The sequence below is a fragment of the Chrysemys picta genome, chromosome 17, assembly GCF_011386835.1.
Source record: "Chrysemys picta bellii isolate R12L10 chromosome 17, ASM1138683v2, whole genome shotgun sequence".
NCBI classification, from domain to species: domain Eukaryota; kingdom Metazoa; phylum Chordata; order Testudines; family Emydidae; genus Chrysemys; species Chrysemys picta.
The window spans coordinates 1,432,773-1,455,372 of NC_088807.1; the positions used below are offsets into that span (position 1 = coordinate 1,432,773).

At 63.5% G+C, this 22,600-nt stretch overlaps 1 protein-coding gene and 1 long non-coding RNA gene across 3 annotated transcripts; both read right to left on the reverse strand.

Moving 5' to 3' along the window:
* Window positions 1–2,715: 2,715 nt before the first annotated feature.
* COQ8B (coenzyme Q8B) lies at window positions 2,716–14,773 on the reverse strand. Of its 2 annotated transcripts, XM_065571640.1 has the most exons (15): window positions 14,632–14,773; window positions 14,201–14,309; window positions 11,057–11,365; window positions 10,479–10,545; window positions 10,131–10,208; window positions 9,784–9,909; window positions 9,480–9,565; window positions 9,177–9,317; window positions 8,484–8,565; window positions 8,238–8,331; window positions 7,701–7,842; window positions 7,003–7,110; window positions 5,902–5,967; window positions 3,857–3,943; window positions 2,716–3,210 (listed from the first exon to the last, which is right to left on the reverse strand). In XM_065571640.1, the coding sequence occupies exons 2-15, from the start codon at window positions 14,300–14,302 to the stop codon at window positions 2,926–2,928; spliced, it is 1,773 nt and encodes a 590-aa protein (XP_065427712.1). In that variant the 5' UTR covers window positions 14,303–14,309; window positions 14,632–14,773; the 3' UTR covers window positions 2,716–2,925. The 2 variants fall into 2 exon arrangements, with proteins under 2 accessions (XP_065427712.1, XP_065427713.1); XM_065571641.1 differs by lacking the exon at window positions 14,201–14,309 and having other exon boundaries at window positions 14,632–14,752.
* Window positions 14,774–15,733: 960 nt separating this feature from the next.
* On the reverse strand, window positions 15,734–19,476 carry LOC135976368 (uncharacterized). The gene is made up of 2 exons (XR_010593514.1): window positions 18,466–19,476; window positions 15,734–17,279 (listed from the first exon to the last, which is right to left on the reverse strand). It is a non-coding gene; the product is annotated as an uncharacterized LOC135976368 (long non-coding RNA).
* Window positions 19,477–22,600: the final 3,124 nt, after the last annotated feature.

Below are 22,600 nucleotides of genomic sequence, written 5' to 3' on the forward strand. Positions count from 1 at the left end.
GCTGCCAGCACAGATCAGAACCGGGCCCCACGGCCCCTCGCCCGGCCAGGCCCCCCGGTGTTGCTAGTGGCGCCGTTCGATACAGATGGGGGCGGCTTTGTGTGTGTGTGGACGCCCTTAAACCGGTTCAGACCCGACGGAGGGCAGCTGAGCTAGACGGAGCCACCCGCGGCCACCAGCTCGGTCCATCCGCTGCCACTTCTCTGGCTGGCCCCCCCAGTGCCAGGGTTTGACTCCGGGGCACCCGTGTCCAGCCAGGGCCTGCAGTTGGCCACGCCAAGGGGCTGAGGTCGAGCCGGGGCCAGCGCCGGCGGGAGCTGTCCCCCACGCTCCTTGGAAGCCACGCTGGCGGCAGCTGCTTCCGCGCCCCGCCTGGGCTTTGACCCCACAGGTCGGCCCTCGGCAGCTCCCGGCTTCCTCTGCTCAGCCGGCTCGCTCGCCTGTGATCCATAACCAGCACAGGGTGACCGGATGTCCCGATTTTATAGAGACAGTCCCGATTTTGGGGTCTTTTTCTTATATAGGCTCCTATTACCCCCCACCCCATCCTGATTTTTCACATTTGCTGTCTGGTCTCCCTAAACCAGCATGGCACTGCCAGCTCTGATGTCATGGGGGGGGGGACTTCATGCGGGGAGCGGGGGGCACAGCTGTGAGCCGGGATGGGGCTGTTTGCTCGCACAGGAATGAAAACACTGCCTGGCCAGAGCATTGTTCCAACCCCCCGGGCAGCACCGTGACAGCCTACACGGGGCAGGACCCCTGGGTTCTCTCCCCACCTCTGGGAGTGGGGTCTGGTGGTTAGAGCAGGGGGGGCTGGGAGCCAGGACTCCTGGGCTCTCTCCCTGGCTCTGGGAGTGGGGTCTGGTGGTTAGAGCAGGGGGGCTGGGAGCCAGGACTCCTGGGTTCTCTCCCTGGCTCTGGGAGTGGGGTCTGGTGGTTAGAGCAGGGGGCTGGGAGCCAGGACACCTGCGTTCTCTCCCCACGTCTGGGAGTGGGGTCTGGTGGTTAGGGCTGGGAGCCAGGACTCCTGGGTTCTCTCCCTAGTTCTGGGAGGGGAGTGGGGTCTAGTGATTAGAGCAGGGGGGGCTAGGAGCCAGGACTCCTGGGTTCTCTCCCTGGCTCTGGGAGTGGGGTCTGGTGGGTAGAGCGGGGGGACCAGGAATCTGGACTGCAGGGGGCTTGTGCCCATCCGTCAGGCAGGCGATAACCAGTTGTGAGCTGCACTAAATGAAGTTGGCCCAGGAGTGTTGGGCTACGAACCCTCCGCTGCGCAGCAGGGGAGGTCGCTGTGGCCCTGGGATGAACGTGCCAGAGCTGGGGATAGGATCCGAGAGTCCTGGCTCCACCGCCCCCCAATGCTGGGACCCTCCGCACCCCACTAACAATAAAGACCAATGAACGACCTCGTGGGCAGAAAGCAGCTCGCCCCCAGCCCCACGGGCTCGGTGGGGGAGGGAACGGTTAGGGGGTGACGCCCCATCCTGCTGGCCCAGTCGAGAGACGCGAGCCGGGCGCTGGGGGGCTGAGTTTCCTGCCCAGCTCCGCCAGGGCCTCAGTTTTCCCATCTGAAAAACTGAGATGCTTCTTTGGTTAGACGGTGAGCTCTTTGGGGCAGGGCTCGTTCCACCCCGTGTCTGGGCAGCACCTGGCGCGACGGGACCTGATCTCGGCTGGGGTCTGGGCAGCGCCCGGTGCGACGGGACCTGATCTTGCCCGGGGTCTGGGCAGCGCCCGGTGCGACGGGACCCGATCTCGCCTGGGGGCGATGACTGGAACTGTGACCTAAGGGATTATTTCAGCACGAGACACTCAGGTCTGGCCATGGCCGCCCGGGTGGAGCTGCGGAGAGCGAACCATCTGGAGCTGGGTTCTGCACGTCCTTGCGGTGGGAAAATCTGCCGTGTTCTTGGGAGCTGCCGTGACGTTAGCCGGAAACAAACGCTCAGATTAAAACCAGCTGCCTGCTCCCTGCGTGACTCCTGGGGAATGGGCCACGGGGCCTGTCCCCTCTGGGGGGCGCTGGCTCCGACCCGGCCCCAGGGCGGGGACTGGCTGGCTCAGGGGGGCAGGGAAGGGGCCCGGGGCTGCCCCCTCTAGCGTAGGAGTCTGCCTGGGGCCCGGCGGGGCAAAGTGCCAGCTCCCGCAGTCAGCAGACGGCAGCAGGAGCTGGTTTCCCGGGGGGCGCACGGCCGGGAACTCCTCTCCGGCAGGCTGGGCTCCCCGGGGATCCGCGGCGGTTCCCGGAATCGGCTCCTCGCGGCGCTGGGAGGTGCTGGCTGGGGCACTGGGCAGCTCCCTGCTCTGGGGCTGGATTGGCCCAGCGGGTGAAGCTGCAGCGGGGTGGGGGAGCTGAAGACGGGAGATCAAAGCCTTGGAAAGAGACCAAAAGCGCCTGCCGCTGTCACGGGGCCGGAATCTGGGACACTGGGATGGTGCAGAACCGGGGGGGGGAGGGGCTGCAAAGACGGGGGGCCCAACGGGGGGGACCCTAAAATGGGAATCGTGTCTATGTCTTTGCCTGGCTCTACAGGAACCAGCTGGGGGCTGCAACACTCTGCCCCCCAAGTGCCTCGCACCCAGCTGGGCCAGCCCCTGCCCCCCGCAGCCCTCTCTGTGGGGACAGCAGTAGCGGGGGCGAAGGGGGAGCACGTGGAATCGGGACCTCCGACTTGGGGAGGGGGGAGCGTCGGGAGAAGAAATCGACAAGGCCCACCCAGGTGTAGGATTTAATGCTCATGGCCCGGCGACAGGACAGCGACGCTGGCGGGCACGGCCTGGCAGGGCCGCGGGCACAGACGGCCCCCGGAGCTCGGCCGAGTTCCCAGCCCACGGCAGCGAGGGCTGCGGTCGCTTCGGCGCTTCAGATCCCCCAGGTCGGAGTGCAGGGAGGTCCTGTTTGGGGTGCCAGGGCCTGGCCCGGTGCTAGGCTCCCCGCTCCCGGGCCCAGTACTGCCCGTAGAGCTCCTGGAAGAGGCCGTGGCAGGGGATGCGGGCACGCAGCCGGGCGCAGAGAAGGAAGCAGCCGGCCAACTTGCGGTGCAGGGCGTAGCTCTCCTCGGGGGGCGGCGTCAGCCGGTGGCGCAGCATGACGGGGATCAGGGCCTGCACGCGCCGCGTGGTGCTCTGGGCGCCGAAGTCAAAGAGCCCCGGGGCGGAGAAAGCCTCCCCCAGGATCATCACCGTGTCCACGTGTGCCTCCTCGAACTCCTGGGCACGGGGGGGTGGGGGGAGAGTTAGCGCCACGGGCGGGGGTCAGCGACTGGAACAGTCAAGCCCCTGCACAGAACCCCCCAGCTCTGCCGGTGCCCCTCACTCCCGACCCGCAGCCCCTGCTAGCCCAGCCCTGCCCCCCCAGCCCTGCCGATGCCCCTCACTCCCAACCCGCAGCCCCTGCCAGCCCAGCCCTGCCCCCCCCAGCTCTGTGGGTGCCCCTCACTCCCGACCCGCAGCCCCTGCTAGCCCAGCCCTGCCCCACCCCACACTCCCAACCCACAGCCCCTGCCAGCCCAGCCCTGCCGGTGCCCCTCGCTCCTCACCCGCAGCCCCCGTCAGCCCAGCCCTGGGCTCCCCCCAGCTCTGCCGATGCCCCTCACTCCCGACCCATAGCCCCTGCTACCCCAGCCCCACCCGCACCCCCTCACTCCCGACCCATAACCCCTCGCTAGCCCAGCCCCACCCGCTACCCCAGCCCTGCCCACCCCCCAGGACCCCTCACTTCCAACCCACAGCCCCCTGCTACCCAGCGCTGCCTGCCCGCCCCCCCCCAGCGCCGCTCACTCCCGACCCACAGCCCCTCCCTCCCAGCCTGGGGTCTCTGCTCGGCCCCCAGCACATCCCCAGCCCAGCCGCTCACCTTGGTCTCGAAGCCAGTCACAAACTTCAAGTCTTTCGATTTTTGGAGCACCTTGGCTCTGTCCCCCTCGGCTGCAGCTTTCACCACCTGCGGCAGGGAGGGGCCAGGTCAGAACAAGCTACAGGGCAACCCCTCGTGCCAGCCCTGCCTGCCAGGGGAGAGCGCCCCCTGCTGGCCCCCACCCCCTGTGATGCAGCGCCCCCAGGGCCTCAGGCCAGCACCGACTGCCAGGGGAGAGCGCCCCCTGCTGGCCCCCACCCCCTGTGACGCAGCGCCCCCTCGGGCCTCAGGCCAGCACCGACAGAGCGCCCCCTGCTGGCCCCCACCCCCTGTGACGCAGCGCCCCCTAGGGCCTCAGGCCAGCACCGACAGAGCACCCCCTGCTGGCCCCCATCCCCTAGGGCCTCAGGCCAGCCCTGCCTGCCAGGGGAGAGCGCCCCCTGCTGGCCCCCACCCCCTGTGACACAGCGCCCCCTAGGGCCTCAGGCCAGCCCTGCCTGCCAGGGGAGAGCGCCCCCTGCTGGCCCCCACCCCCTGTGACACAGCGCCCCCTAGGGCCTCAGGCCAGCCCTGCCTGCCAGGGGAGAGCGCCCCCTGCTGGCCCCCACCCCCTGTGAGGCAGCGCCCCCTAGGGCCTCAGGCCAGCACCGACAGAGCACCCCCTGCTGGCTCCCACCCCCTGTGACGCAGCGCCCCCTAGGGCCTCAGGCCAGCACCGACTGAGAGCGCCCCCTGCTGGCCCCCACCCCCTGTGGCACAGCGCCCCCTAGGGCCTCAGGCCAGTCCTGCCTGCCAAGGGAGAGCGCCCCCTGCTGGCCCCCACCCCCTGCGGCACAGCGCCCCCTAGGGCCTCAGGCCAGTCCTGTCTGCCAGGGGAGAGCGCCCCCTGCTGGCCCCCCACCCCCTGTGGCACAGCGCCCCCTAGGGCCTCAGGCCAGCACCGACTGAGAGCCCCCCCTGCTGGCCCCCACCCCCTGTGGCACAGCGCCCCCTACGGCCTCAGGCCAGTCCTGTCTGCCAGGGGAGAGCGCCCCCTGCTGGCCCCCCACCCCCTGTGGCACAGCGCCCCCTAGGGCCTCGGGCCAGCACCGATTGCCAGGGGAGAGCCCCCCCTGCTGGCCCCCACCCTCTGTGGCACAGCGCCCCCTACGGCCTCAGGCCAGCACTGCCTGCCAGGGGAGAGCGCCCCCTGCTGAGTCCCTGCCCCGAATCACAGCGCCCCCTAGTGCCACACTTGTTCCTCCTGCCGGCTGGATTTCCCTGTGGGTCTGCCCCCCGGCCCCGACCTGGGCCAGCCCTGCGGAGGCAGTGAGGGGGACGTAGGATCCAGGCCGGGTGGCACCAGGCCGCTCAGGCGCCAGTTTCTACAAATACCCACACAAAGGAAGGTCTAAGGGTCACATGCCCCAAGGGTGCCCAGTTCCTGGCTGCCCATAAACCCCAATTCCCTGAGACACCCAGCACCGCCCCAGACGACAGCCTGGCCCAGTGGGGTGGGCACCGGCCGGGGACTCAGGCGTCCTGGCTTCTATTCCCAGCTGTGCCATTCGCCTCAGGCAAGTCCCCGCCCCATGACTCAGTTTCCCACCTGTAAAAGGCGGACGATGATCCTGAGTAAAGAACCATTCGCTCCATGGATGAAAAGACAGAACGATGCAATTGTGTAACATCAGGACCCAGCTGCTGGTATCTGGGAGCCGCCCAGACCCTGACTGAGATCGGGGCCCCGTCGCGCTGGGCGCCGCCCAGACCCCATCCGAGATCGGGGCCCCTTAGCACCAGGCACCGCAGAGAGAGTAAGAGACGGCCCTGCCCCAAAGAGCTCCAGTCTGAACAGACAGAGTGGGAGGAGAAACTGAGGCCTGGGGAGGGGCGCTGACTTGCCCAGAGCTGGGAAGGGAATCCAGGTGTTCCATCAACGCAGCGCCCTAGCCCCCGGCCCCCGCTGCCTCTAACCCCGCGGGCTCCGAGGCAGCAGCTGGGTCGTCTCCGATACAGACAGGCAGGCTCCTGCGTGGTGGGCGGGCGGGCGAACGCGCCCATACCTCGATGTAGTGATGGGTGAACTCCCTGCTGAAGGGCCGGCTTGCTCCGAAATCCAGCAAGGTCACCTGGAACAAACGACAGAGCTCAGGCCGGCTCCGGGAAATGCCAGGAGAGCCTGATTTCGAGCCGGGCCCCACCCTGCACACCTGTGGAACTCGCTGCTGCTGGGCCCTGAGAACGCTCCAGACTCAGCCGGCCTTTGCCAGCAGCTGGCGCTCGGCCAGAAGGGTTTTTAGCTGATGTGTTTTTTATTGCCCAGGCCACGGAGCGGATCTGCGAGCTCCTCGCTAGAGAGCGGACCCGATGAATAATTCAGCCGCAGAGCACGGGTTAGATTGGGATCGATACGGCCCCGTGGGACGGAGGGGGAAATGGAGAGGCGGAGAGGCGAGGGAATCGCCCGAGGGTAAAGGAGGAGGCTGGGGCAGTGCCAGAGGAGAAGCTGAGGTGCTCCTGGCCCCCGTGCCCGAGTGCAGACAGCTCCGATGGACGTGTAGTGGGAAGCTCTGGCCCCGGGCTCCCCACGGCAGGATCGCAGTGTGGGGGAGTTTGTATTTCAGCCGGCAGGGCCAACGGGCGGGGCAGCTTCCCACGGGCCCCTCGCGATCAGCCCGTCTGACCCGCACACGCCGGAGAACGGCGCCTGGCCGTCCCCGCGCCCCTGGATGGGCTCCAGGCTGTCATGCCCCTAGAGGCCAGGGAGGGGTCGGGGTGACTACTACGTGTATTCTGGTAGCCTCTAAAGGCCAGGGTCCAGCGGGGCGATTACTATGTATATTACAGTAGCCCCTAAAAGCCAGGGTTGGGGGGGCAACTATTACATATATTAGGGTAGCTCCTAGAGGCCAGGGTCCTGGGGGGCAATTACACTGTGTATTATGGTAGTCCCTGGGTTGGGGGCGATTACTACGTGTATTATGGTGGTGACTCAGCCCCCCCCCCAAGCCAGCAGAACTGTGGAAAGGGGGCTGGGGGGCTCCCCCCAGGGGGCTGGCATGGACTCGCCCGCTCTCCTGCAGCCCCCTGGCTCCGGTGCCGCCCTGCAGAGCGTGCCCCCCACCCCAGCCACCCCCCACCCCCAGCAGGGGCCCAAGCCCCACCTGGTGCTTGCCAGCATCGTAGAAAAAGTTGGCCCAGTTGGGGTCCGTCTGCATGAAGCGGAATTGGAAGAGCTCCCGCAGGCAGAGGTGCAGGACGTTGAGACAGATCTGGGGGGGCAGCGGGGGAGAGGAGGGGAATTACTGGTATTCGGGCGGTGCCTGGGGACCCCCATTCTCAGCAGCAGTATGGGACCTTCGATCGGGGGCCCTGCCGTGCCAGGCCCTGCCCACCGGATCATAATCCCCACGCAGCAGACCCAGAGACTGGCTCCAGGTCATGCAGCAGCTTAGGGACAGAGCCAGAGCCAGAACCCAGGAGTCCTGGCTCCCAGCCTCCCGCTCTAACCACCAGCCCCCACTCCCCTCCCAGAGCCAGAACCCAGGAGTCCTGGCTCCCAGCCCCCCTGCTCTAACCACCAGCCCCACTCCCCTCCCAGAGCTGGGAGAGAACCCAGGAGTCCTGGCTCCCAGCCTCCCGCTCTAACCACTAGCCCCCACTCCCCTTCCAGAGCCAGAACCCAGGAGTCCTGGCTCCCAGCCTCCCGCTCTAACCACTAGCCCCCACTCCCCTCCCAGAGCCAGAACCCAGGAGTCCTGGCTCCCAGTCCCTGCTCTAACCACCAGCCCCCACCGCCCCAGGGGGGCAGCCCGGCTGCCGTGCTCGTCAGACCGAGCCCCCGCGTGTGCCCGCCCCTCACCTCGTTCCGGAGGTCCTGGGGCAGCTCCTGGCACTGATCCAGGGGGACGCCGCTCCCCAGCTCCATGGTCAGCACCCGCCGCGTCGTCAGCTCGCCCACCACCCTGGGCACCTCGAAGAAAGGGTCGCCGGCCAGGAGCTGCCTGGGGGGGTCAGCAGGACACCGCTGGCTACCCCCGCTCTGCCAGCCACGAGCCCCCAGCCCCCCACCCCCAGGGGTGGGAAGCCACCAGGTCCCCAGTTCTGAGCTGGCGGGACGCTGCTTCTAGGGGGCTGGGCAGCCTGCTAGAGGGGGGCCAAGGAGTAACCCATAGGTGGCTTAGCTCAGTTGGAGCAGTGCATGCTGGGACATGGAGTCCCCAGGGCCCGCACCGCTAACACAGGAGCAGTGCATGCTGGGACACAAAGTCCCCAGGGGCCCCCCCGCTAACACAGGAGCAGTGCATGCTGCACTGAATGGGGGCTGGGGGGCCAGGACCCTGCTGCCAGCCCACAGCCCCTCCCCGGAGGCCCAGCACACGGGGGGCCCGGCCGGTACCTGAAGCTCCGGGCGCAGTCGGCCTCGCGCCGGTAGTCACACTCCCACTCCAGCTCTCTCTGCAGCACCTGCAGCGTGTTGTCTGCGAAGAGGCCTGGGGAGGGCACAGGGGGGTGAGGAAATCTCCCCTGCAACCCCCGAGAGAAGGGGGCCCCAGAAGAGCGAGCCACGCCCAGGGGAGGGGGCAGGCGAGACGCTGGGTAACACAGCCCCCCTCTCCCCCCCAGGCACGGCGCAGGCCCTTACCCGCCGGGAGCACCGCGCTGACCCTCAGCAGCGCCAGCAGGTTCTCCACGTCACTCCGGATACTCTGGGCTATGCCCGGATACTGCGGGAGGGAGAGAGAGGCGCTGGCTCGGAGAACTGAGGGGGGAGCGCCAGGCACCCCCCAGCTCGAAGCCCTTCCTAACCCCCGCCCGTGAGAACAGCCAGGGCCACTGCCCCACTCAGGAGAAACTGAGGTACCCAGAAGGGAAAGGAGCTGATTAAGGTCACAAAGCAAGGCAGTAACAGAACTAGGAATAGAACCCAGGAGTCCTGGCTCCCGGCCTCCCCTGCTCTAACCACTACACCCCACTCCCCTCCCAGAGCCAGGGACAGAACCCAGGAGTCCTGGCTCCCAGCCCCCTGCTCTAACCACTACACCCCACTCCCCTCCCAGAGCCAGGGACAGAACCCAGGAGTCCTGGCTCCCAGCCCCCTGCTCTAACCACTACACCCCACTCCCCTCCCAGAGCCAGGGACAGAACCCAGGAGTCCTGGCTCCCAGCCCCCTGCTCTAACCACTAGACCCCACTCCCCTCCCAGAGCCAGGGACAGAACCCAGGAATCCTGGCTCCCAGCACCCTGTTCTAACCCCTCCCTCATGCTCCCTCTGTAATTGGCCCCAGCTACCCTGAAGCTGCCACCCATGGGTGCTGGGGGGCAAGTGCCGCTCACCTGGATCTTCATGGCCACCTCCGTCCCGTCGCGGAGCACCCCGAGGTGCACCTGGCCAATGGACGCCGCTGCGAAGGGCATCTCCTCGAAGGAGGCCACCTTCTCCCGCCAGTCCTGTCCCAGTTCCTCTGCCAGCACTCTCTGAAACGCCAGGGCGGGGGAAAGACACGCTCAGCCAGTGCCCTGCTCTGGGGACACGCCGGCTCCACAGGCCTGGGGGCTCTCAGTCCCATCGCCAGCAGGACGCCTCAGGGCTCTCCCTGACCCCCCCGGGATACACGCTGTGGGGCGGCCGTCACTCACCCTGGTCTGCCAGGCTGGCATGAAGTCCGCGCTCTGCCGCACCCGCGCGAAGATCCGCTGCAGCTGCGGGTTGAGGAAGCTGTTATCTGTGGGGAGAGGCGGACTGATCAGCGGGGTGCTCCTGGGCTCGGACGCGCCCCACACCTGCCAGACTCAGCCCCCGGGGAGAGGCAGCCCAGCCCGTGACATTCGTGTGCCCGGCGTGCGGGGCTCTCTGTGCATACCCGGCCCCTCCAGGGACGGGCCCTTCCCCAAGGCTGAGGGGCCAGGGCTGAGGGGGTGTTGGTGGGGGCCGGGCACTTACCTTGGATACTCAGCATCTGCCCGATCTTGAGGGCGGCGCCCCGCACCTTGCACAGCGTGTCCACGATCCGCGCCGCGTTGGCCTCCGACAGGAAGGGGCTGGAGCCCAGGATGGAGCCGCTGCCATCTGCGCAAAGGGGGCAGGAAGTGAGGGGAGGGATGTCCTAGGGCTAGTTCCTCGGGGGGCTGACACCCACATCTCAACAGCCCCCATGGGAGACCAATGGGCCAGCAACCCAGCCCCCTCCACCCCCCTCTGACCCCTGCCCCAGCGGCGTACGGGCCACGGGGATCCAGTCTCCAGGGCTGCCCCTTTGACAGCCAGGCAGGAGCCAGCCCCCCACTTACCCCTTGGCTTCGTCTTCCCATTGAACGAGTTCTTGGCCACCTCTGCCAGGGCCCCGATGCCCAGCCCCACCGCCAGACCTGGGGAGAGAGGCACGGGTCAGAGGGCTGCTGCTCGGGGGGCTGGACAGAGTGGGCGAGGCCAGGGATCCCGCACAGGGCGAGCCATCGGCCAGGCCGAGACGTGGGGCGCGCTAGCCCCTTGCTGGCTACTCACGTGATACACCACGCACAGACAGAGCAGGGCCAGCAGGGGGCAGTAGGGAAGCAGACAGACAGACACCCCCCTCCCTCCCCAGAGCAGGGACACGGACACCCCCCGTCTCAGCCCTGGGCTCTTGCGGACTCTACCTCCGAAGCTGGCGAGCCGACCCACGCGCGACGCAGGCACCGTCCGCTCCCGGGCTCTCTCGCTGAGCTGGTGGGAAGAGAAGAGGGGCAGGGCTGGGGGGGCATCGTGTCCAGTGGGGGAGAGTGCAGGTTTGTGACGTGGGGGCTCTGTTCCTAGCTCCACCACTGCCCCTGCCCAGTGACCCTGGGGACGTCCCTGCCCCGCCTCGTGCCTCAGTTTCCCCTCTCCCCCCACACCGTGTCGATCTGCGCACTCCTTGGGGCAAGGGCTGGTTCTCGCTCTGTGTCTGGGGGGGGCCCTCATCTTGGTGAGGGTCTACACGGGCTACCGTAATGCACCTAATAACAGGCTTCGAGATCTGCAGTCAGAGCTCTGTACACAGCAAATATTTAGAAACAATGCCCAGGATTTTAGTACGTGCTGAGGCCCCTTTAAGATGTCCCAAGCACACACCACCCCCCCAGCCCCTTTGGCTGTCCTGCACCAAGAGTCTAATTAAAAGACACCCCACCCCTCCCGACAGCACTCCCTCCCTGTGCCTGCGTCCCCCCGGCATCTCCCACTGACCCCTCCTCACCTTCTGCCTAGGTGCCCGAGCCGGCTCCTCCGGGCCCATCTTCCGCCTGGCCTCCCGGGCTCTGCGGATGTCGTCGGCCGCGAGGGCTCCCAGCGCCGCGTCTCGGTGGAAGAGCCGGGGGCACCCGGAGCCCCTGGTGCCGGTGTGTGCTGCGGGCAGGGGGGGAGGAGCCGACTGGCCAGAAGCCCTCGCAGCTGTGGGGGGGACCCCTAACAGAGACATGTCTGGGGGCTGCTTGGGGGCCCCGTTTGGACCTGATGTGCCACCTCTCTCTCTTGGGACGAGCTCCTGGGCCCCCCGGACTCCTGCCTGGAACAGGAGAATCAAGGAATGTGTCTGCGTGTCTGTGCACAAGCATGCGTCTGTGCACAAGTGTGTGCGAGTGTGCGTTCGTGCGAGTGTGAGAGGAGCTTGCCCTGAATTCCCTTCATACGACCCCATGGCACCCGGCAGGTCATGGGCACTGTCTGGACCAACCCACCCACCCTTTCCCTTGCGGAAACCCGGAGGGTGACGGGAAAGAGCCAGTGTCCCACCGCACCCTCTGTGAGGGCGTCCGGGGTGGAAACACTGGTGGACTGTCACCCCCCAGGGCGAGGAGGAGGACCGGCTACTGGGCCAGACCTCACAGGGTATAAGGAGATACAGCACCAAGCGCGGGACCGGAGAGCCAGAGACGTACGAATAGAGAGAGACACGGATGGATGGATGGGAGGATGGATGGCTGGAGATGGGGTGGACGGGTGGATACACACCGGGAAGAGAGGGACGGATGGGAGGATGGATGGATGGATGGAGACGGGATGGCTGGAGATGGGGTGGACAGGTGGATACACACCGGGAAGAGAGGGACAGATGGGAGGATGGATGGATGGATGGAGATGGGATGGATGGAGATGGGGTGGACGGGTGGATACACACCGGGAAGAGAGGGACGGATGGGTGGATGGATGGATGGATGGATGGATGGAGACGGGATGGCTGGAGATGGGGTGGACAGGTGGATACACACCGGGAAGAGAGGGACGGATGGGAGGATGGATGGATGGATGGATGGAGATGGGATGGCTGGAGATCGGGTGGACGGGTGGATACACACCGGGAAGAGAGGGACGGATGGGTGGATGGATGGATGGAGACGGGATGGCTGGAGATGGGATGGGCAGGTGGATACACACCGGGAAGAGAGGGACGGATGGGAGGATGGATGGATGGATGGAGATGGGATGGCTGGAGATGGGGTGAACAGGTGGATACACACCGGGAAGAGAGGGACGGATGGGTGGATGGATGGATGGATGGATGGATGGATGGATGGATGGAGATGGGATGGATGGAGATGGGGTGGACAGGTGGATACACACCGGGAAGAGAGGGACGGATGGGAGGATGGATGGATGGATGGATGGAGATGGGATGGCTGGAGATGGGGTGGACGGGTGGATACACACCGGGAAGAGAGGGACGGATGGGAGGATGGATGGATGGATGGAGACGGGATGGCTGGAGATGGGGTGGACGGGTGGACACACACCGGGAAGAGAGGGACGGATGGGTGGATGGAGATGGGATGGCTGGAGATGGGGTGGACGGGTGGATACACACCGGGAAGAGAGGGACGGATGGGTGGATGGATGGATGGATGGAGACGGGATGGCCGGAGATGGGGTGGACGGGTGGATACACACCGGGAAGAGAGGGACGGATGGGAGGATGGATGGATGGATGGATGGAGATGGGATGGCTGGAGATGGGGTGGACGGGTGGATACACACCGGGAAGAGAGGGACGGATGGGAGGATGGATGGATGGATGGAGACGGGATGGCTGGAGATGGGGTGGATGGGTGGATACACACCGGGAAGAGAGGGACGGATGGGAGGATGGATGGATGGATGGATGGAGATGGGATGGCTGGAGATGGGGTGGACGGGTGGATACACACCGGGAAGAGAGGGACGGATGGGAGGATGGATGGATGGATGGAGACGGGATGGCTGGAGATGGGGTGGACGGGTGGACACACACCGGGAAGAGAGGGACGGATGGGTGGATGGAGATGGGATGGCTGGAGATGGGGTGGACGGGTGGATACACACCGGGAAGAGAGGGACGGATGGGTGGATGGATGGATGGATGGAGACGGGATGGCTGGAGATGGGGTGGATGGGTGGATACACACTGTGAAGAGAGGGACGGATGGGAGGATGGATGGATGGCTGGAGACGGGATGGCTGGAGATGGGGTGGACGAGTGGATACACACTGTGAAGAGAGGGACGGATGGGAGGATGGATGGATGGCTGGAGACGGGATGGCTGGAGATGGGGTGGACGAGTGGATACACACTGTGAAGAGAGGGACGGATGGGAGGATGGATGGATGGCTGGAGACGGGATGGCTGGAGATGGGGTGGACGAGTGGATACACACTGTGAAGAGAGGGACGGATGGGAGGATGGATGGATGGATGGAGACGGGATGACTAGAGATGGGGTGGACGGGTGGACACACACCGGGAAGAGAGGGACGGATGGACGGATGGAGACGGGATGGCCGGAGATGGGGTGGACAGGTGGATACACACCGGGAAGAGAGGGACGGATGGGAGGATGGATGGATGGATGGATGGATGGAGACGGGATGGCTGGAGATGGGGTGGACGGGTGGATACACACCGGGAAGAGAGGGACGGATGGATGGATGGAGACGGGATGACTAGAGATGGGGTGGACGGGTGGACACACACCGGGAAGAGAGGGACGGATGGGTGGATGGATGAAGAAGGGAGCTGGATAGATATGGAGATCGGAGAGAGGTCTAGATATATACGGAGATGGATGGACGGGTGGATAGACACGGGCCGGAGATGAAAGCGAGAGAGCTGGGTGGACATGCTGTAACTGGATGGAGACGTATGGCGAAGGGAGAGACGGAGGGTACGGGCGGCTGAATGGGGACGGGATGGTGGGGGGACGGATGGAGCCGGGAGGGACAGGAGCAGATGTAGGGAGAGGGGATGGAGGGGGGCCGGACAGATGGACGAGGGGGGACGGAAGGAGACGGACAGGGGGCCGCACAGACGGGGGGCCGGGGGCTGCATGGGGGGACAGGCCGGCGGGCCCCGCAGCCCCCGGGTCACTCACCCTGCGTCGGGCCAGGGCCCAGGTCTGGGGCTGCCCCCGCGGGGCCCCCCCCAGCACCTCGCCCACGGCGCCCCGCAGCGCCCCCCGCAGCTCCGGCCACATGCTGCACCTGCCGGGGGGGCAAAGGTCACTGGCCCTGCCTGGCACCCTCCCCCCCGGCCCCTCCCCCCAGGGGCGGCCCCTCCCCCACCCCGGACCGGCCCCTCCCCCACGGCCCCTCCCCCCAGGGGCGGCCCCTCCCCCACCCCGGACCGGCCCCTCCCCCCAGGGGCAGCCCGGACCGGCCCCTCCCCCACGGCCCCTCCCCCACCTCGGAGCCGGCCCCCCCACGGCCCCCAGGGGCAGCCCGGACCGGCCCCTTCCCCACGACCCCCCCCGGACCGGCCCCTCACGGCCCCTCCCCCTCCCGCGGGGTCGCTCCCGGTTCTCACCCGGGTCCGCCGCCCCGCGCCGGCTCCTGCTGCCGCCTCCGCTTCCAGGTTCAGCGAGGCCCCGCCCCCTCCGCCCAAGAGGAGCCAATCAGGGCCCTGCTCCGCGTGACTGCCGCCACGGACAGCCAATGGGAGGAGCGAGAAGGGGGCGAGGCCCCGCCTCCTGCCCGGGTCTGGGAGCGCTCACGTGTGTTGGGGGCGGTGCAATGCACGCGCGTTTGCACACTCGCCGGCCCCTTGCACTCTCATTGCATACTCGTCACACACTTGATGGCCCCTTCCACACCCACTGCAACAGGGCATGGTCATTGCCCACTCCCCAGATCATTGCACACTCACTGGCCTATTGCACACTTGTACAGCTCCTTGTTCACTCCATGATGCTGCCCGTGGGTTCCTGGTCAGCCCCGGGGCCAGTGGCTGGATTCAGGCCTGTGCAGAGCTGGGATGTGCCCGCCCCCCACTCCCCCCAGCACGGTTTGGGCTGAAAGGTTAAAACTACACACCCCTGGGGGGGGGGGGGGACACAGACAGCGCCGCGTGTCTCATCTGAGGACTTCAAAGCAAGACAAGGACCCAAGAAGAGACAAAACACTCTCCAATCACCCTTGTGCGAGACACAGTGAGGCCGGGCGAACCCCTGGGGTGGGAATGGAGACCCTGGCTTGGAGTTGAATTCAGTTTGGTTGAAAGAAGCAACTTAGTAGAGTGTGTGTGTGTGTGTGTGTGTGTGTGTCCCTGCTGGAGAGGCTGAGCCCTACTCTCTGTGTGTGTGAGAGAGATGACACCAGAGTTATTGGACCTGTGTAGGGAGGAACAGCTGGACTTTCATTCCAGATGTGTGGAATTAGGCCATAATTACCCCTCCCCCAACCTTTCCTCCTAATGAAAACAAGGCCTAAGGCTCTTGGACAGACCCAGGAACACTCCCCCCCCCACTCTAACCACTAGACCCCACTCCCCTCCCAGAGCCAGGAGAGAACCCAGGAGTCCTGGCTCCCAGCCCCCCTGCTCTAACCACTAGACCCCACTCCCCTCCCAGAGCCGGGGACAGAACCCAGGAGACATCCCAAGAAATGCATGACACACAACAATCATGAGATTTTTGTTTTGAATAATATATTTTGAAATCTTATTTGTGGTTCTGGTTTCGGAGCCTGGAGCCTGCAGGCGCTTCATGTTTACAAGCCGTTCTCCACGCCCACCAGGGCTAGCCACTTCCTTTTTATTAAAGCCTAGAGACTCAGGGATTGCCCCGTGACTCCAGGTGCTGGGGCTTTACAAGAGACCCCAAATAGTAGAAGACAGGTGTGAAAATTGCAAGAGTTGGCCGCTCTGTGCCGGGGAAGACAGACGAATCAAAGACAGTGCGGCCAACTCCCAGGATTTTGTCCCAAGTCTCGTGCGATTTGGGGGTTTCCTTGGATTCCCGGCTCCTGTGGTCAGGGGTTATGTGAGAGTCTCCAGTCAGGAAGGGGTAGAACCTGCCCCTTTGAAAGCAGCGGCGTTTGTCACTGATTTCAGCAGGATCAGAAGTCCAGCCTGTTTCTCGCACGAGCGGCTGGAGGAAAGGGCTTTGAAACGGGACTTCAGCGGTACCCAAAGGCTGGGAAACCAGCAGGCAAATCAACAGGACCCCCCAGAATCACAAATAGTCATTTGAACCATGGTGATTGGAAAGCCCATCTCATGAGACTGGGGAGCCTGACGCGTGGTTAAAACGCCTCGGGATTTTGGGCGTGTGCTTCGTGAAACGAAATCTCGGGAGTTTAAACAGACTCCTGTGATGTTGGGTGCCCCAGCGCACTCGGGGGTGGGGATGCTGGAAAGACCAGGGCGTAAGTGACGTCCGGAAGCGTTGGGAGATTGATGGTGGAACAATCCCAGCCCGCCATGGTCTGCGGGGTGGGGGGAGCTTTGTTGTAGCTTCAGGGTTGTGGCCTGGCTTGCAATCTCACCCCCCCCCTCCCCTGGGGTTTGTTAGGACTTGTTTGTTGTATCTGTCCCTTGGCTGGGCTAGCCGGGATATCAGATATCTGCCTGTCTTTGTGTACGGGTTGTGTCTGTGTGCGTAGGTCGTCTTTATGTCTCTGGGTGTGCATGATGTCTGTGTGTTGTGTCTGTGTTTGTGCGTTGTGTCTGGGTGTCATCTCTGCTGTGTCTGTGTTTGTGTCGTCTCTGTGTCTGGGTTGTGTGTCTGCATGTCTCTGTGTGTTGTCCCTGTCTCTGTATTGTCTCTGTATATTGTGTCTGTGTTTGTGTTATCTGTATGTTGTCTTTGTGTCTGTGTTTGTGTGTTGCGTCTGGGGGTTGTCTCTGTCTTTGTGTGATCTCTGTGTGTTGTCTCTGTGTCTGTGTTGTGTGTCTCTATGTTGTGTCTGCCTGTTTGTGTTATCTCTGTGTCTGTGTGTTGTGTGTGTATCCGCCTGTGTTGTGTCCCTGGCCTGCATCCCCTTTCAATCCCCTCAACCCTGATCATTTTCCCCAAGCAGCCAGGACCAGGGCCCATCTCTATCCCCACTCTGCGACCGGGGCACAATGTAGCACTGACCTGGGGGGACCCGGCTCCAGCCGCGTGCCCTTGGGGGGGGGGGGGGGCTGGCAGATCCCCTAGCGCCAGCTCTGGGCTGGGCCCGACCCGGCGGACACTGCAGGGAAATGACACATAAGTGAGAAACAAACGAAAGCCGGGCGGGTGGGGAAGGGGGAAAGGAGCCGACAGTCCAGACGGGCCGAGCGGTGCGGGCTGGGCTGGGCTGGGCGATTCCCGGCTAGATGCCTCCATCCCTTTGCTCTGGGGCAATGGTCAGGGGATATTGGCTGGACTGGGAGCCAGCGGCCTGCTCTGGCCTGAAGGGAAGCCAGGAGAACGCGTCAGGTCCCTGCTGCAGCCGAGGAAAATCCCAGCCAAGTCAATTCCCATTTCTCTGCTCCAGAGTGGGCTCAAGGGGATGGGGAGGGTAATAAGGGGTGGGAGCCAGGACTCCTGGGTTCTCTCCCAGATCTGGGAGGGGAGCAGGGTCCAGAAGTAAGAGCAGGAGGGGGCTGGGCGCCCGGACTCCTGGGTTCCTGGCTTTGCCACTGGCTCCCTGTTTGCCCATGGGCAAGTCCTTGCCCCCTCTCTTTGCGTCAGTTTCCTGCTCTGTCGTGGGGGGCGAGGCCTTGGCCCAGGAGAGAGCGAAGCCAGGGACTTGAGCGACGCCCGGGCCCCAGCACTGGCTGCGATGAGGCGAAGGGCCATTGGGACAGCGTTTCCTGTGCGTGGGTACGTTCCGGGCCACAGGACGGCGCGTGCCGAGCAGCGGGGCCGGCAGGACAGCCGGGGGGCAGGACTGGACCCAACCAGGAGGCCGAGAGACTCTCCGCTAGGGACCACCTAGCCCAGCGTCCGGGCTCCCGGTGGTACCGAGCGCTGTTCACCCCCTGGGACCCCTTGGCATTTTTCTTTGTTCTTCCCCCCCTTTTCCTGTCGCCAGCTCAGCAAAACAGGCTCCAGGCTTCCCCTGCCCCGATCCTCTCCTGCCTTCTGGCCTTTAAACCGGAGAGCGGGTCAGGGTCAGTCTAAAAATAACAGACAAACAAGAGTTAAAAATAAGCTCCAAGCCCCCGGCCACTTTTTGTGGTTTGCCGATGACACTTGCGGGCTGGTTTTAATGACACGCTGCCGCTTTCCCCCACGAAAGAGCCAGACAAACACGGGCAAGTGACTAACCGGGCCGTCCGTTTCACTCTTTCCCCCGTGTAATGAAAGTGCTCAAAATAAAATCACCTGGACCAGAAAAACATCTGGCGGGATTTCCCCTCCTCTCCGGTTCTAGGAAGCTCTGCTCTTACCTGTGACGACAGCCGGTTTTTAAACAATCGGACGTGAGTTTCTCCAGCGAATGGCGTCCCACGTGAGACGCGAAGGGCTTTTCGACACACACAGGTTGCACGGCTTTAACTGTCCCAGCCGGAGCAGCACAGGCTGCATTCAGATCGTAAGATCCCGGGTTGTCTGTCTGTCTGTCTGGGTGTCCCTCGGAAGCCTGGAGGTTGGAGACTGGGGTAGCCCCCTGTTGCAACTGCTTCCTCCCATCCCTTTTGCGAGAAACAGGAGCTGGTTTATGGAAGAAATCGTGCATCGACCTCGCTGGGTCGGCTTAACAGCGGCGCTCACGGGCGTGGATTTCTCCCAGCCCTGGGCGCCGAGCTAACTGCAGACCAGGCTTCGATCGGTTAAAACCCAGCCCAAGCCGCCCCTCCCACTGGCACGGGGCACAAACCGCGTGTGGGAAGGCCAGGTCGGTGACAGAAGCAGCCGACGCCGGGAACTTCGCATTTCCTGGCTCTTGCGGCCCTGATTTCAGAACCGCGACACCAGGGACTTTGCGGGAGGAAGTCCTGGCCAGCGCCCGGCTCTTCCTGATGAGAGAGATTTAAAACCCAACATCGGGTGTGCCCAGAGTTTGGGGCATGGAAATTGCATCAGTGCAGAGCCTCTGGCCGCGTTTGCCGAAGCTGGCGAGGGTGGGGACCGGCTCGCTGCCAAGCCCCCACCCACCCGGCCGCTCGGAATGAGGAGGAAGCAATGCCGTCTTGTGCCGCGCCCGTGTGAATCGCTGGGGGGGTCAGGCCCGGGATGGCGTGGAAGTGCTGACGCCGCTGGTGGAGGTGCTGACGCAGGCCGCTGAGCAAGGGGGTTCATCTCGACGTGGCCGTGTCCCGTCTGACGCCCGACCCATTGCTTGGTGACTAACGTGCCCCCGGCAGCTCTCCTTACCCAATGCAGTAACTCCTGGGGAGCATCCGCAGCCCAGCGCGAACCACCGCCCGTCTCCTTCTCCCGCGGTCCCTCTGCCAGCCACTGCGGGGCGGGCGGTGGGGAGGGCAGCAGTGTCACTGGGCGAGAGGTGACACCTGGTGCCAGCTGCAACGTGGGCCGGGCGATTCAGTCCTCGGCCCGACCGGCGCCTGTCCGGGCATCACCCTTTCCTTGGCAGCTGTCCGGAAGATTTTTTTCCTGATTTGCCCATGGAAGAGTCAGGAGACAAGACTGACCAGGGCTCGTTGCTTGCTGGGAAGTGAACCATGGGCCCGTAGCCATCACTGGCTGGTTGCTGGTGCAGAGATACTTGTGTTGGGATGGATTTTCCTTGGGAAGGGAGGGGCCAGGTTCAGCCTAAAACAGCGCCGCTCACTTGTCCCGTGCGGTGGGGGGGAAACCAGGCAGTGTCCAGAGCGTGGGGCTGGTGTTCATGGGGAATGTGATGGGTTCGGTCACAGAAACCCCCTTGGGACTGTCACCTGATGTGCTGGAATTACCTCTGAGCCCGTTTTCCCTGCTGGCTTGGGACTTCAGAACCCTGCCTGGTTGAGCCAGACACGCCAGCCTGCTGCAACACAGACCCAGGTCTGGTCCACGCCCCCAAAGCTGCAGAGTTAACTGAAAACAGCTTAAGACGTGCTCCTGTCTCTAGTGCCCAGACACCCAGCTCCCAACGGGATCCAACCCCCAATGAATCCGTTTTACCCGGTATAACACTTATACAGGGTAAACTCATATATTGTCCGCCCTCTATAACACTGATAGAGAGATATGCACAGCTGTTTGCTCCCCCAGGTATTAATACTTGCTCTGGGTTAATTAATAAGTAAAAAGTGATTTTATTAAATACAGAAAGTAGGATTGAAGTGGTTCCAAGTAATAACAGACAGAACAAAGTGAATTACCAGCAAAATAAAATAAAAAACACGCAAGTCTAAGCCTAATACAGTAGGCAACTAAATGCAGGTAAATCTCACCCTCAGAGATGTTCCAATAAACGTTCTCAGGCCAGACTCCTTCCTAGTCTGGGCCCAATCCTTTCCCCTGGTACAGTCCTTCTTCCAGATCAGGTGGTAACTAGGGGATTTCTCATGACTGCAGCCCCCTTTGTTCTGTTCCACCCCCTTTTATAGCTTTGGCACAAGGCGGGAATCTTTTGTCTCTCTGGGTCCCCACCCCTCCTTCTCAATGGAAAAGCACCAGGTTAAAGATGGATTCCAGTCCCAGGTGACATGGTCACATGTCCTGTGAGACCCCCCCCCCCCTCCATTCTTCCCAGCCTGACTCACAGGACGGCTTACAAGCCAACAGAGCCATTTACAACCAATTGTCCTGATCAATGGGAGCCATCAAGCTTCCAAGCCACCATTAATGGCCCCCACTTTGCATAATTACAATAGGACTCAGAGTTAACTTCATATTCCTAGTTTCAGACACAAGAATGATACGTACATACAAATAGGATGACCACACTCAGTAGATTGAAAGCTTTGTAATGGTACCTTACAAGAGACCTTTTGCATGAAGCATATCTCAGTTACATCATATTCACCCTTATTAGCATATTTCCATCAAACATTATGGAGTGCATCGTCACAGAGAGAACCAGGTGGCGCTAGGCGCTGTACAAAAAGCCGGGCGGGCTCCCTCGGTGTCAGATGAGCTGACAGGTGGAAACAGATAGAAGTAAACAAGCCATAGAAATTGAAGAGGAATCAAGGGGCTATTTCCCGTGAGGGGGGTTTGCGGAGCTGGGGATTCAGTGTATCTGGGTTACAGGCAATAACCCCCCACCCCCGCCTGGCTCTGCGTGTCAGGTTAAGGGAGCCGGTGACTTGAGGCCCTGAGCTTAGCCCGAAGGGATCTGAGGGCAGGATCCGGCCTACGGGAAGGAAGCCAGTGGTTCTCTTGGAACCTGGCGGGAGCCGGGAGAGAGGAACGCGGCTCTGTGCCGTTAAAAGGACTTCCCAGCTGGTTTGCAAAAGAAGTTAGATGGGGCGGTGTAGTGGTTAGAGCAGGGGGCTGGGAGCCAGGACTCCTGGGTTCTATCCCCGGCTCTGGGAAGGGAGTGGGGTCGTGGTTAGAGCAGGGGGGCTGGGAGCCAGGACTCCTGGGTTCTATCCCTGGCTCTGGGAAGGACTGTGGGGTCGTGGTTAGAGCGGGGGGGGCTGGGAGCCAGGACTCCTGGGTTCTATCCCCGGCTCTGGGAAGGACTGTGGGTGTCACGGAGTATTGGGGAACTCAGGGCCCTGCACCCCCGGCTTCCTGCGATTCACCATGACTCTCAGCCAGCCAGTAAAGCAGAAGGTTTATTTGGATGACAGGAACACAGTCCAAGACAGGTCTTGCAGGCACAGACAACAGGGCCCCCCCTCAGTTAGGTCCAGCTTGGGGTCCCAGGGCATCCCAGCCCCCCCCTTTGGGGGGTCAGAGCCATCTCTGCCTCCCAGCCATCTCTCCAGCCTCCTTCCAGCCTGCTTCCCACACTCTGCCTTCAGCGACCCCTCCCACAGCCTTTGTTCAGTTTCCCGGGCCCCGGAGTCATCTGACCTCCAACCCCCTCCTGGGTTCTCATGTTACAAGCTCAGGTATGTTCCCTTGGGCCGGCTCCCATCCCCCGATGCAGACCATCCTAGTCACACTCCCCTGTCAGCATTCACACACCCCAGCAAGAACAGTCCCAGTTCGTCACATCTCTCCCCCCTTCGAGACCGAACTGAGCAGGGTCACTTTAGCCAGTGACCCGGGGAAGTTCGAACCTACCCCCGTTCCCATGGATGCCCCCGCATCCCTCCAGTTCCTTGGTGAGAATTACACCAGGCCCCTTCCGTTCCACGCCCCCCCTTAGGTCGGGGTTGCTTGATGGCACTCGCAGTTCGCATGTGGGAAGGTTTATGCGGCCTGTGCCCTTTTCCCACCCCCATACCTCTGGGGTTCCAACTGGGCTGTGGTCTTCTCCCAGCGCTCCAGTCTGGAGGTCTGTGCTTTGGGCTCTCTTGGTTTAGAGCCGCCCTTTTAACCTTGGCCACCCTCTGGAAAGGATCCTTTATGCTGGGCAAGGGTCCTAAAGCTCTTTTCCCCTTGTCCCAGGCCTTCCTCCCCCTCTGACAGGGGTCACAGGATCCGCAGTACTGTCGGACAGTAACAAAGACCCCAGGCCAG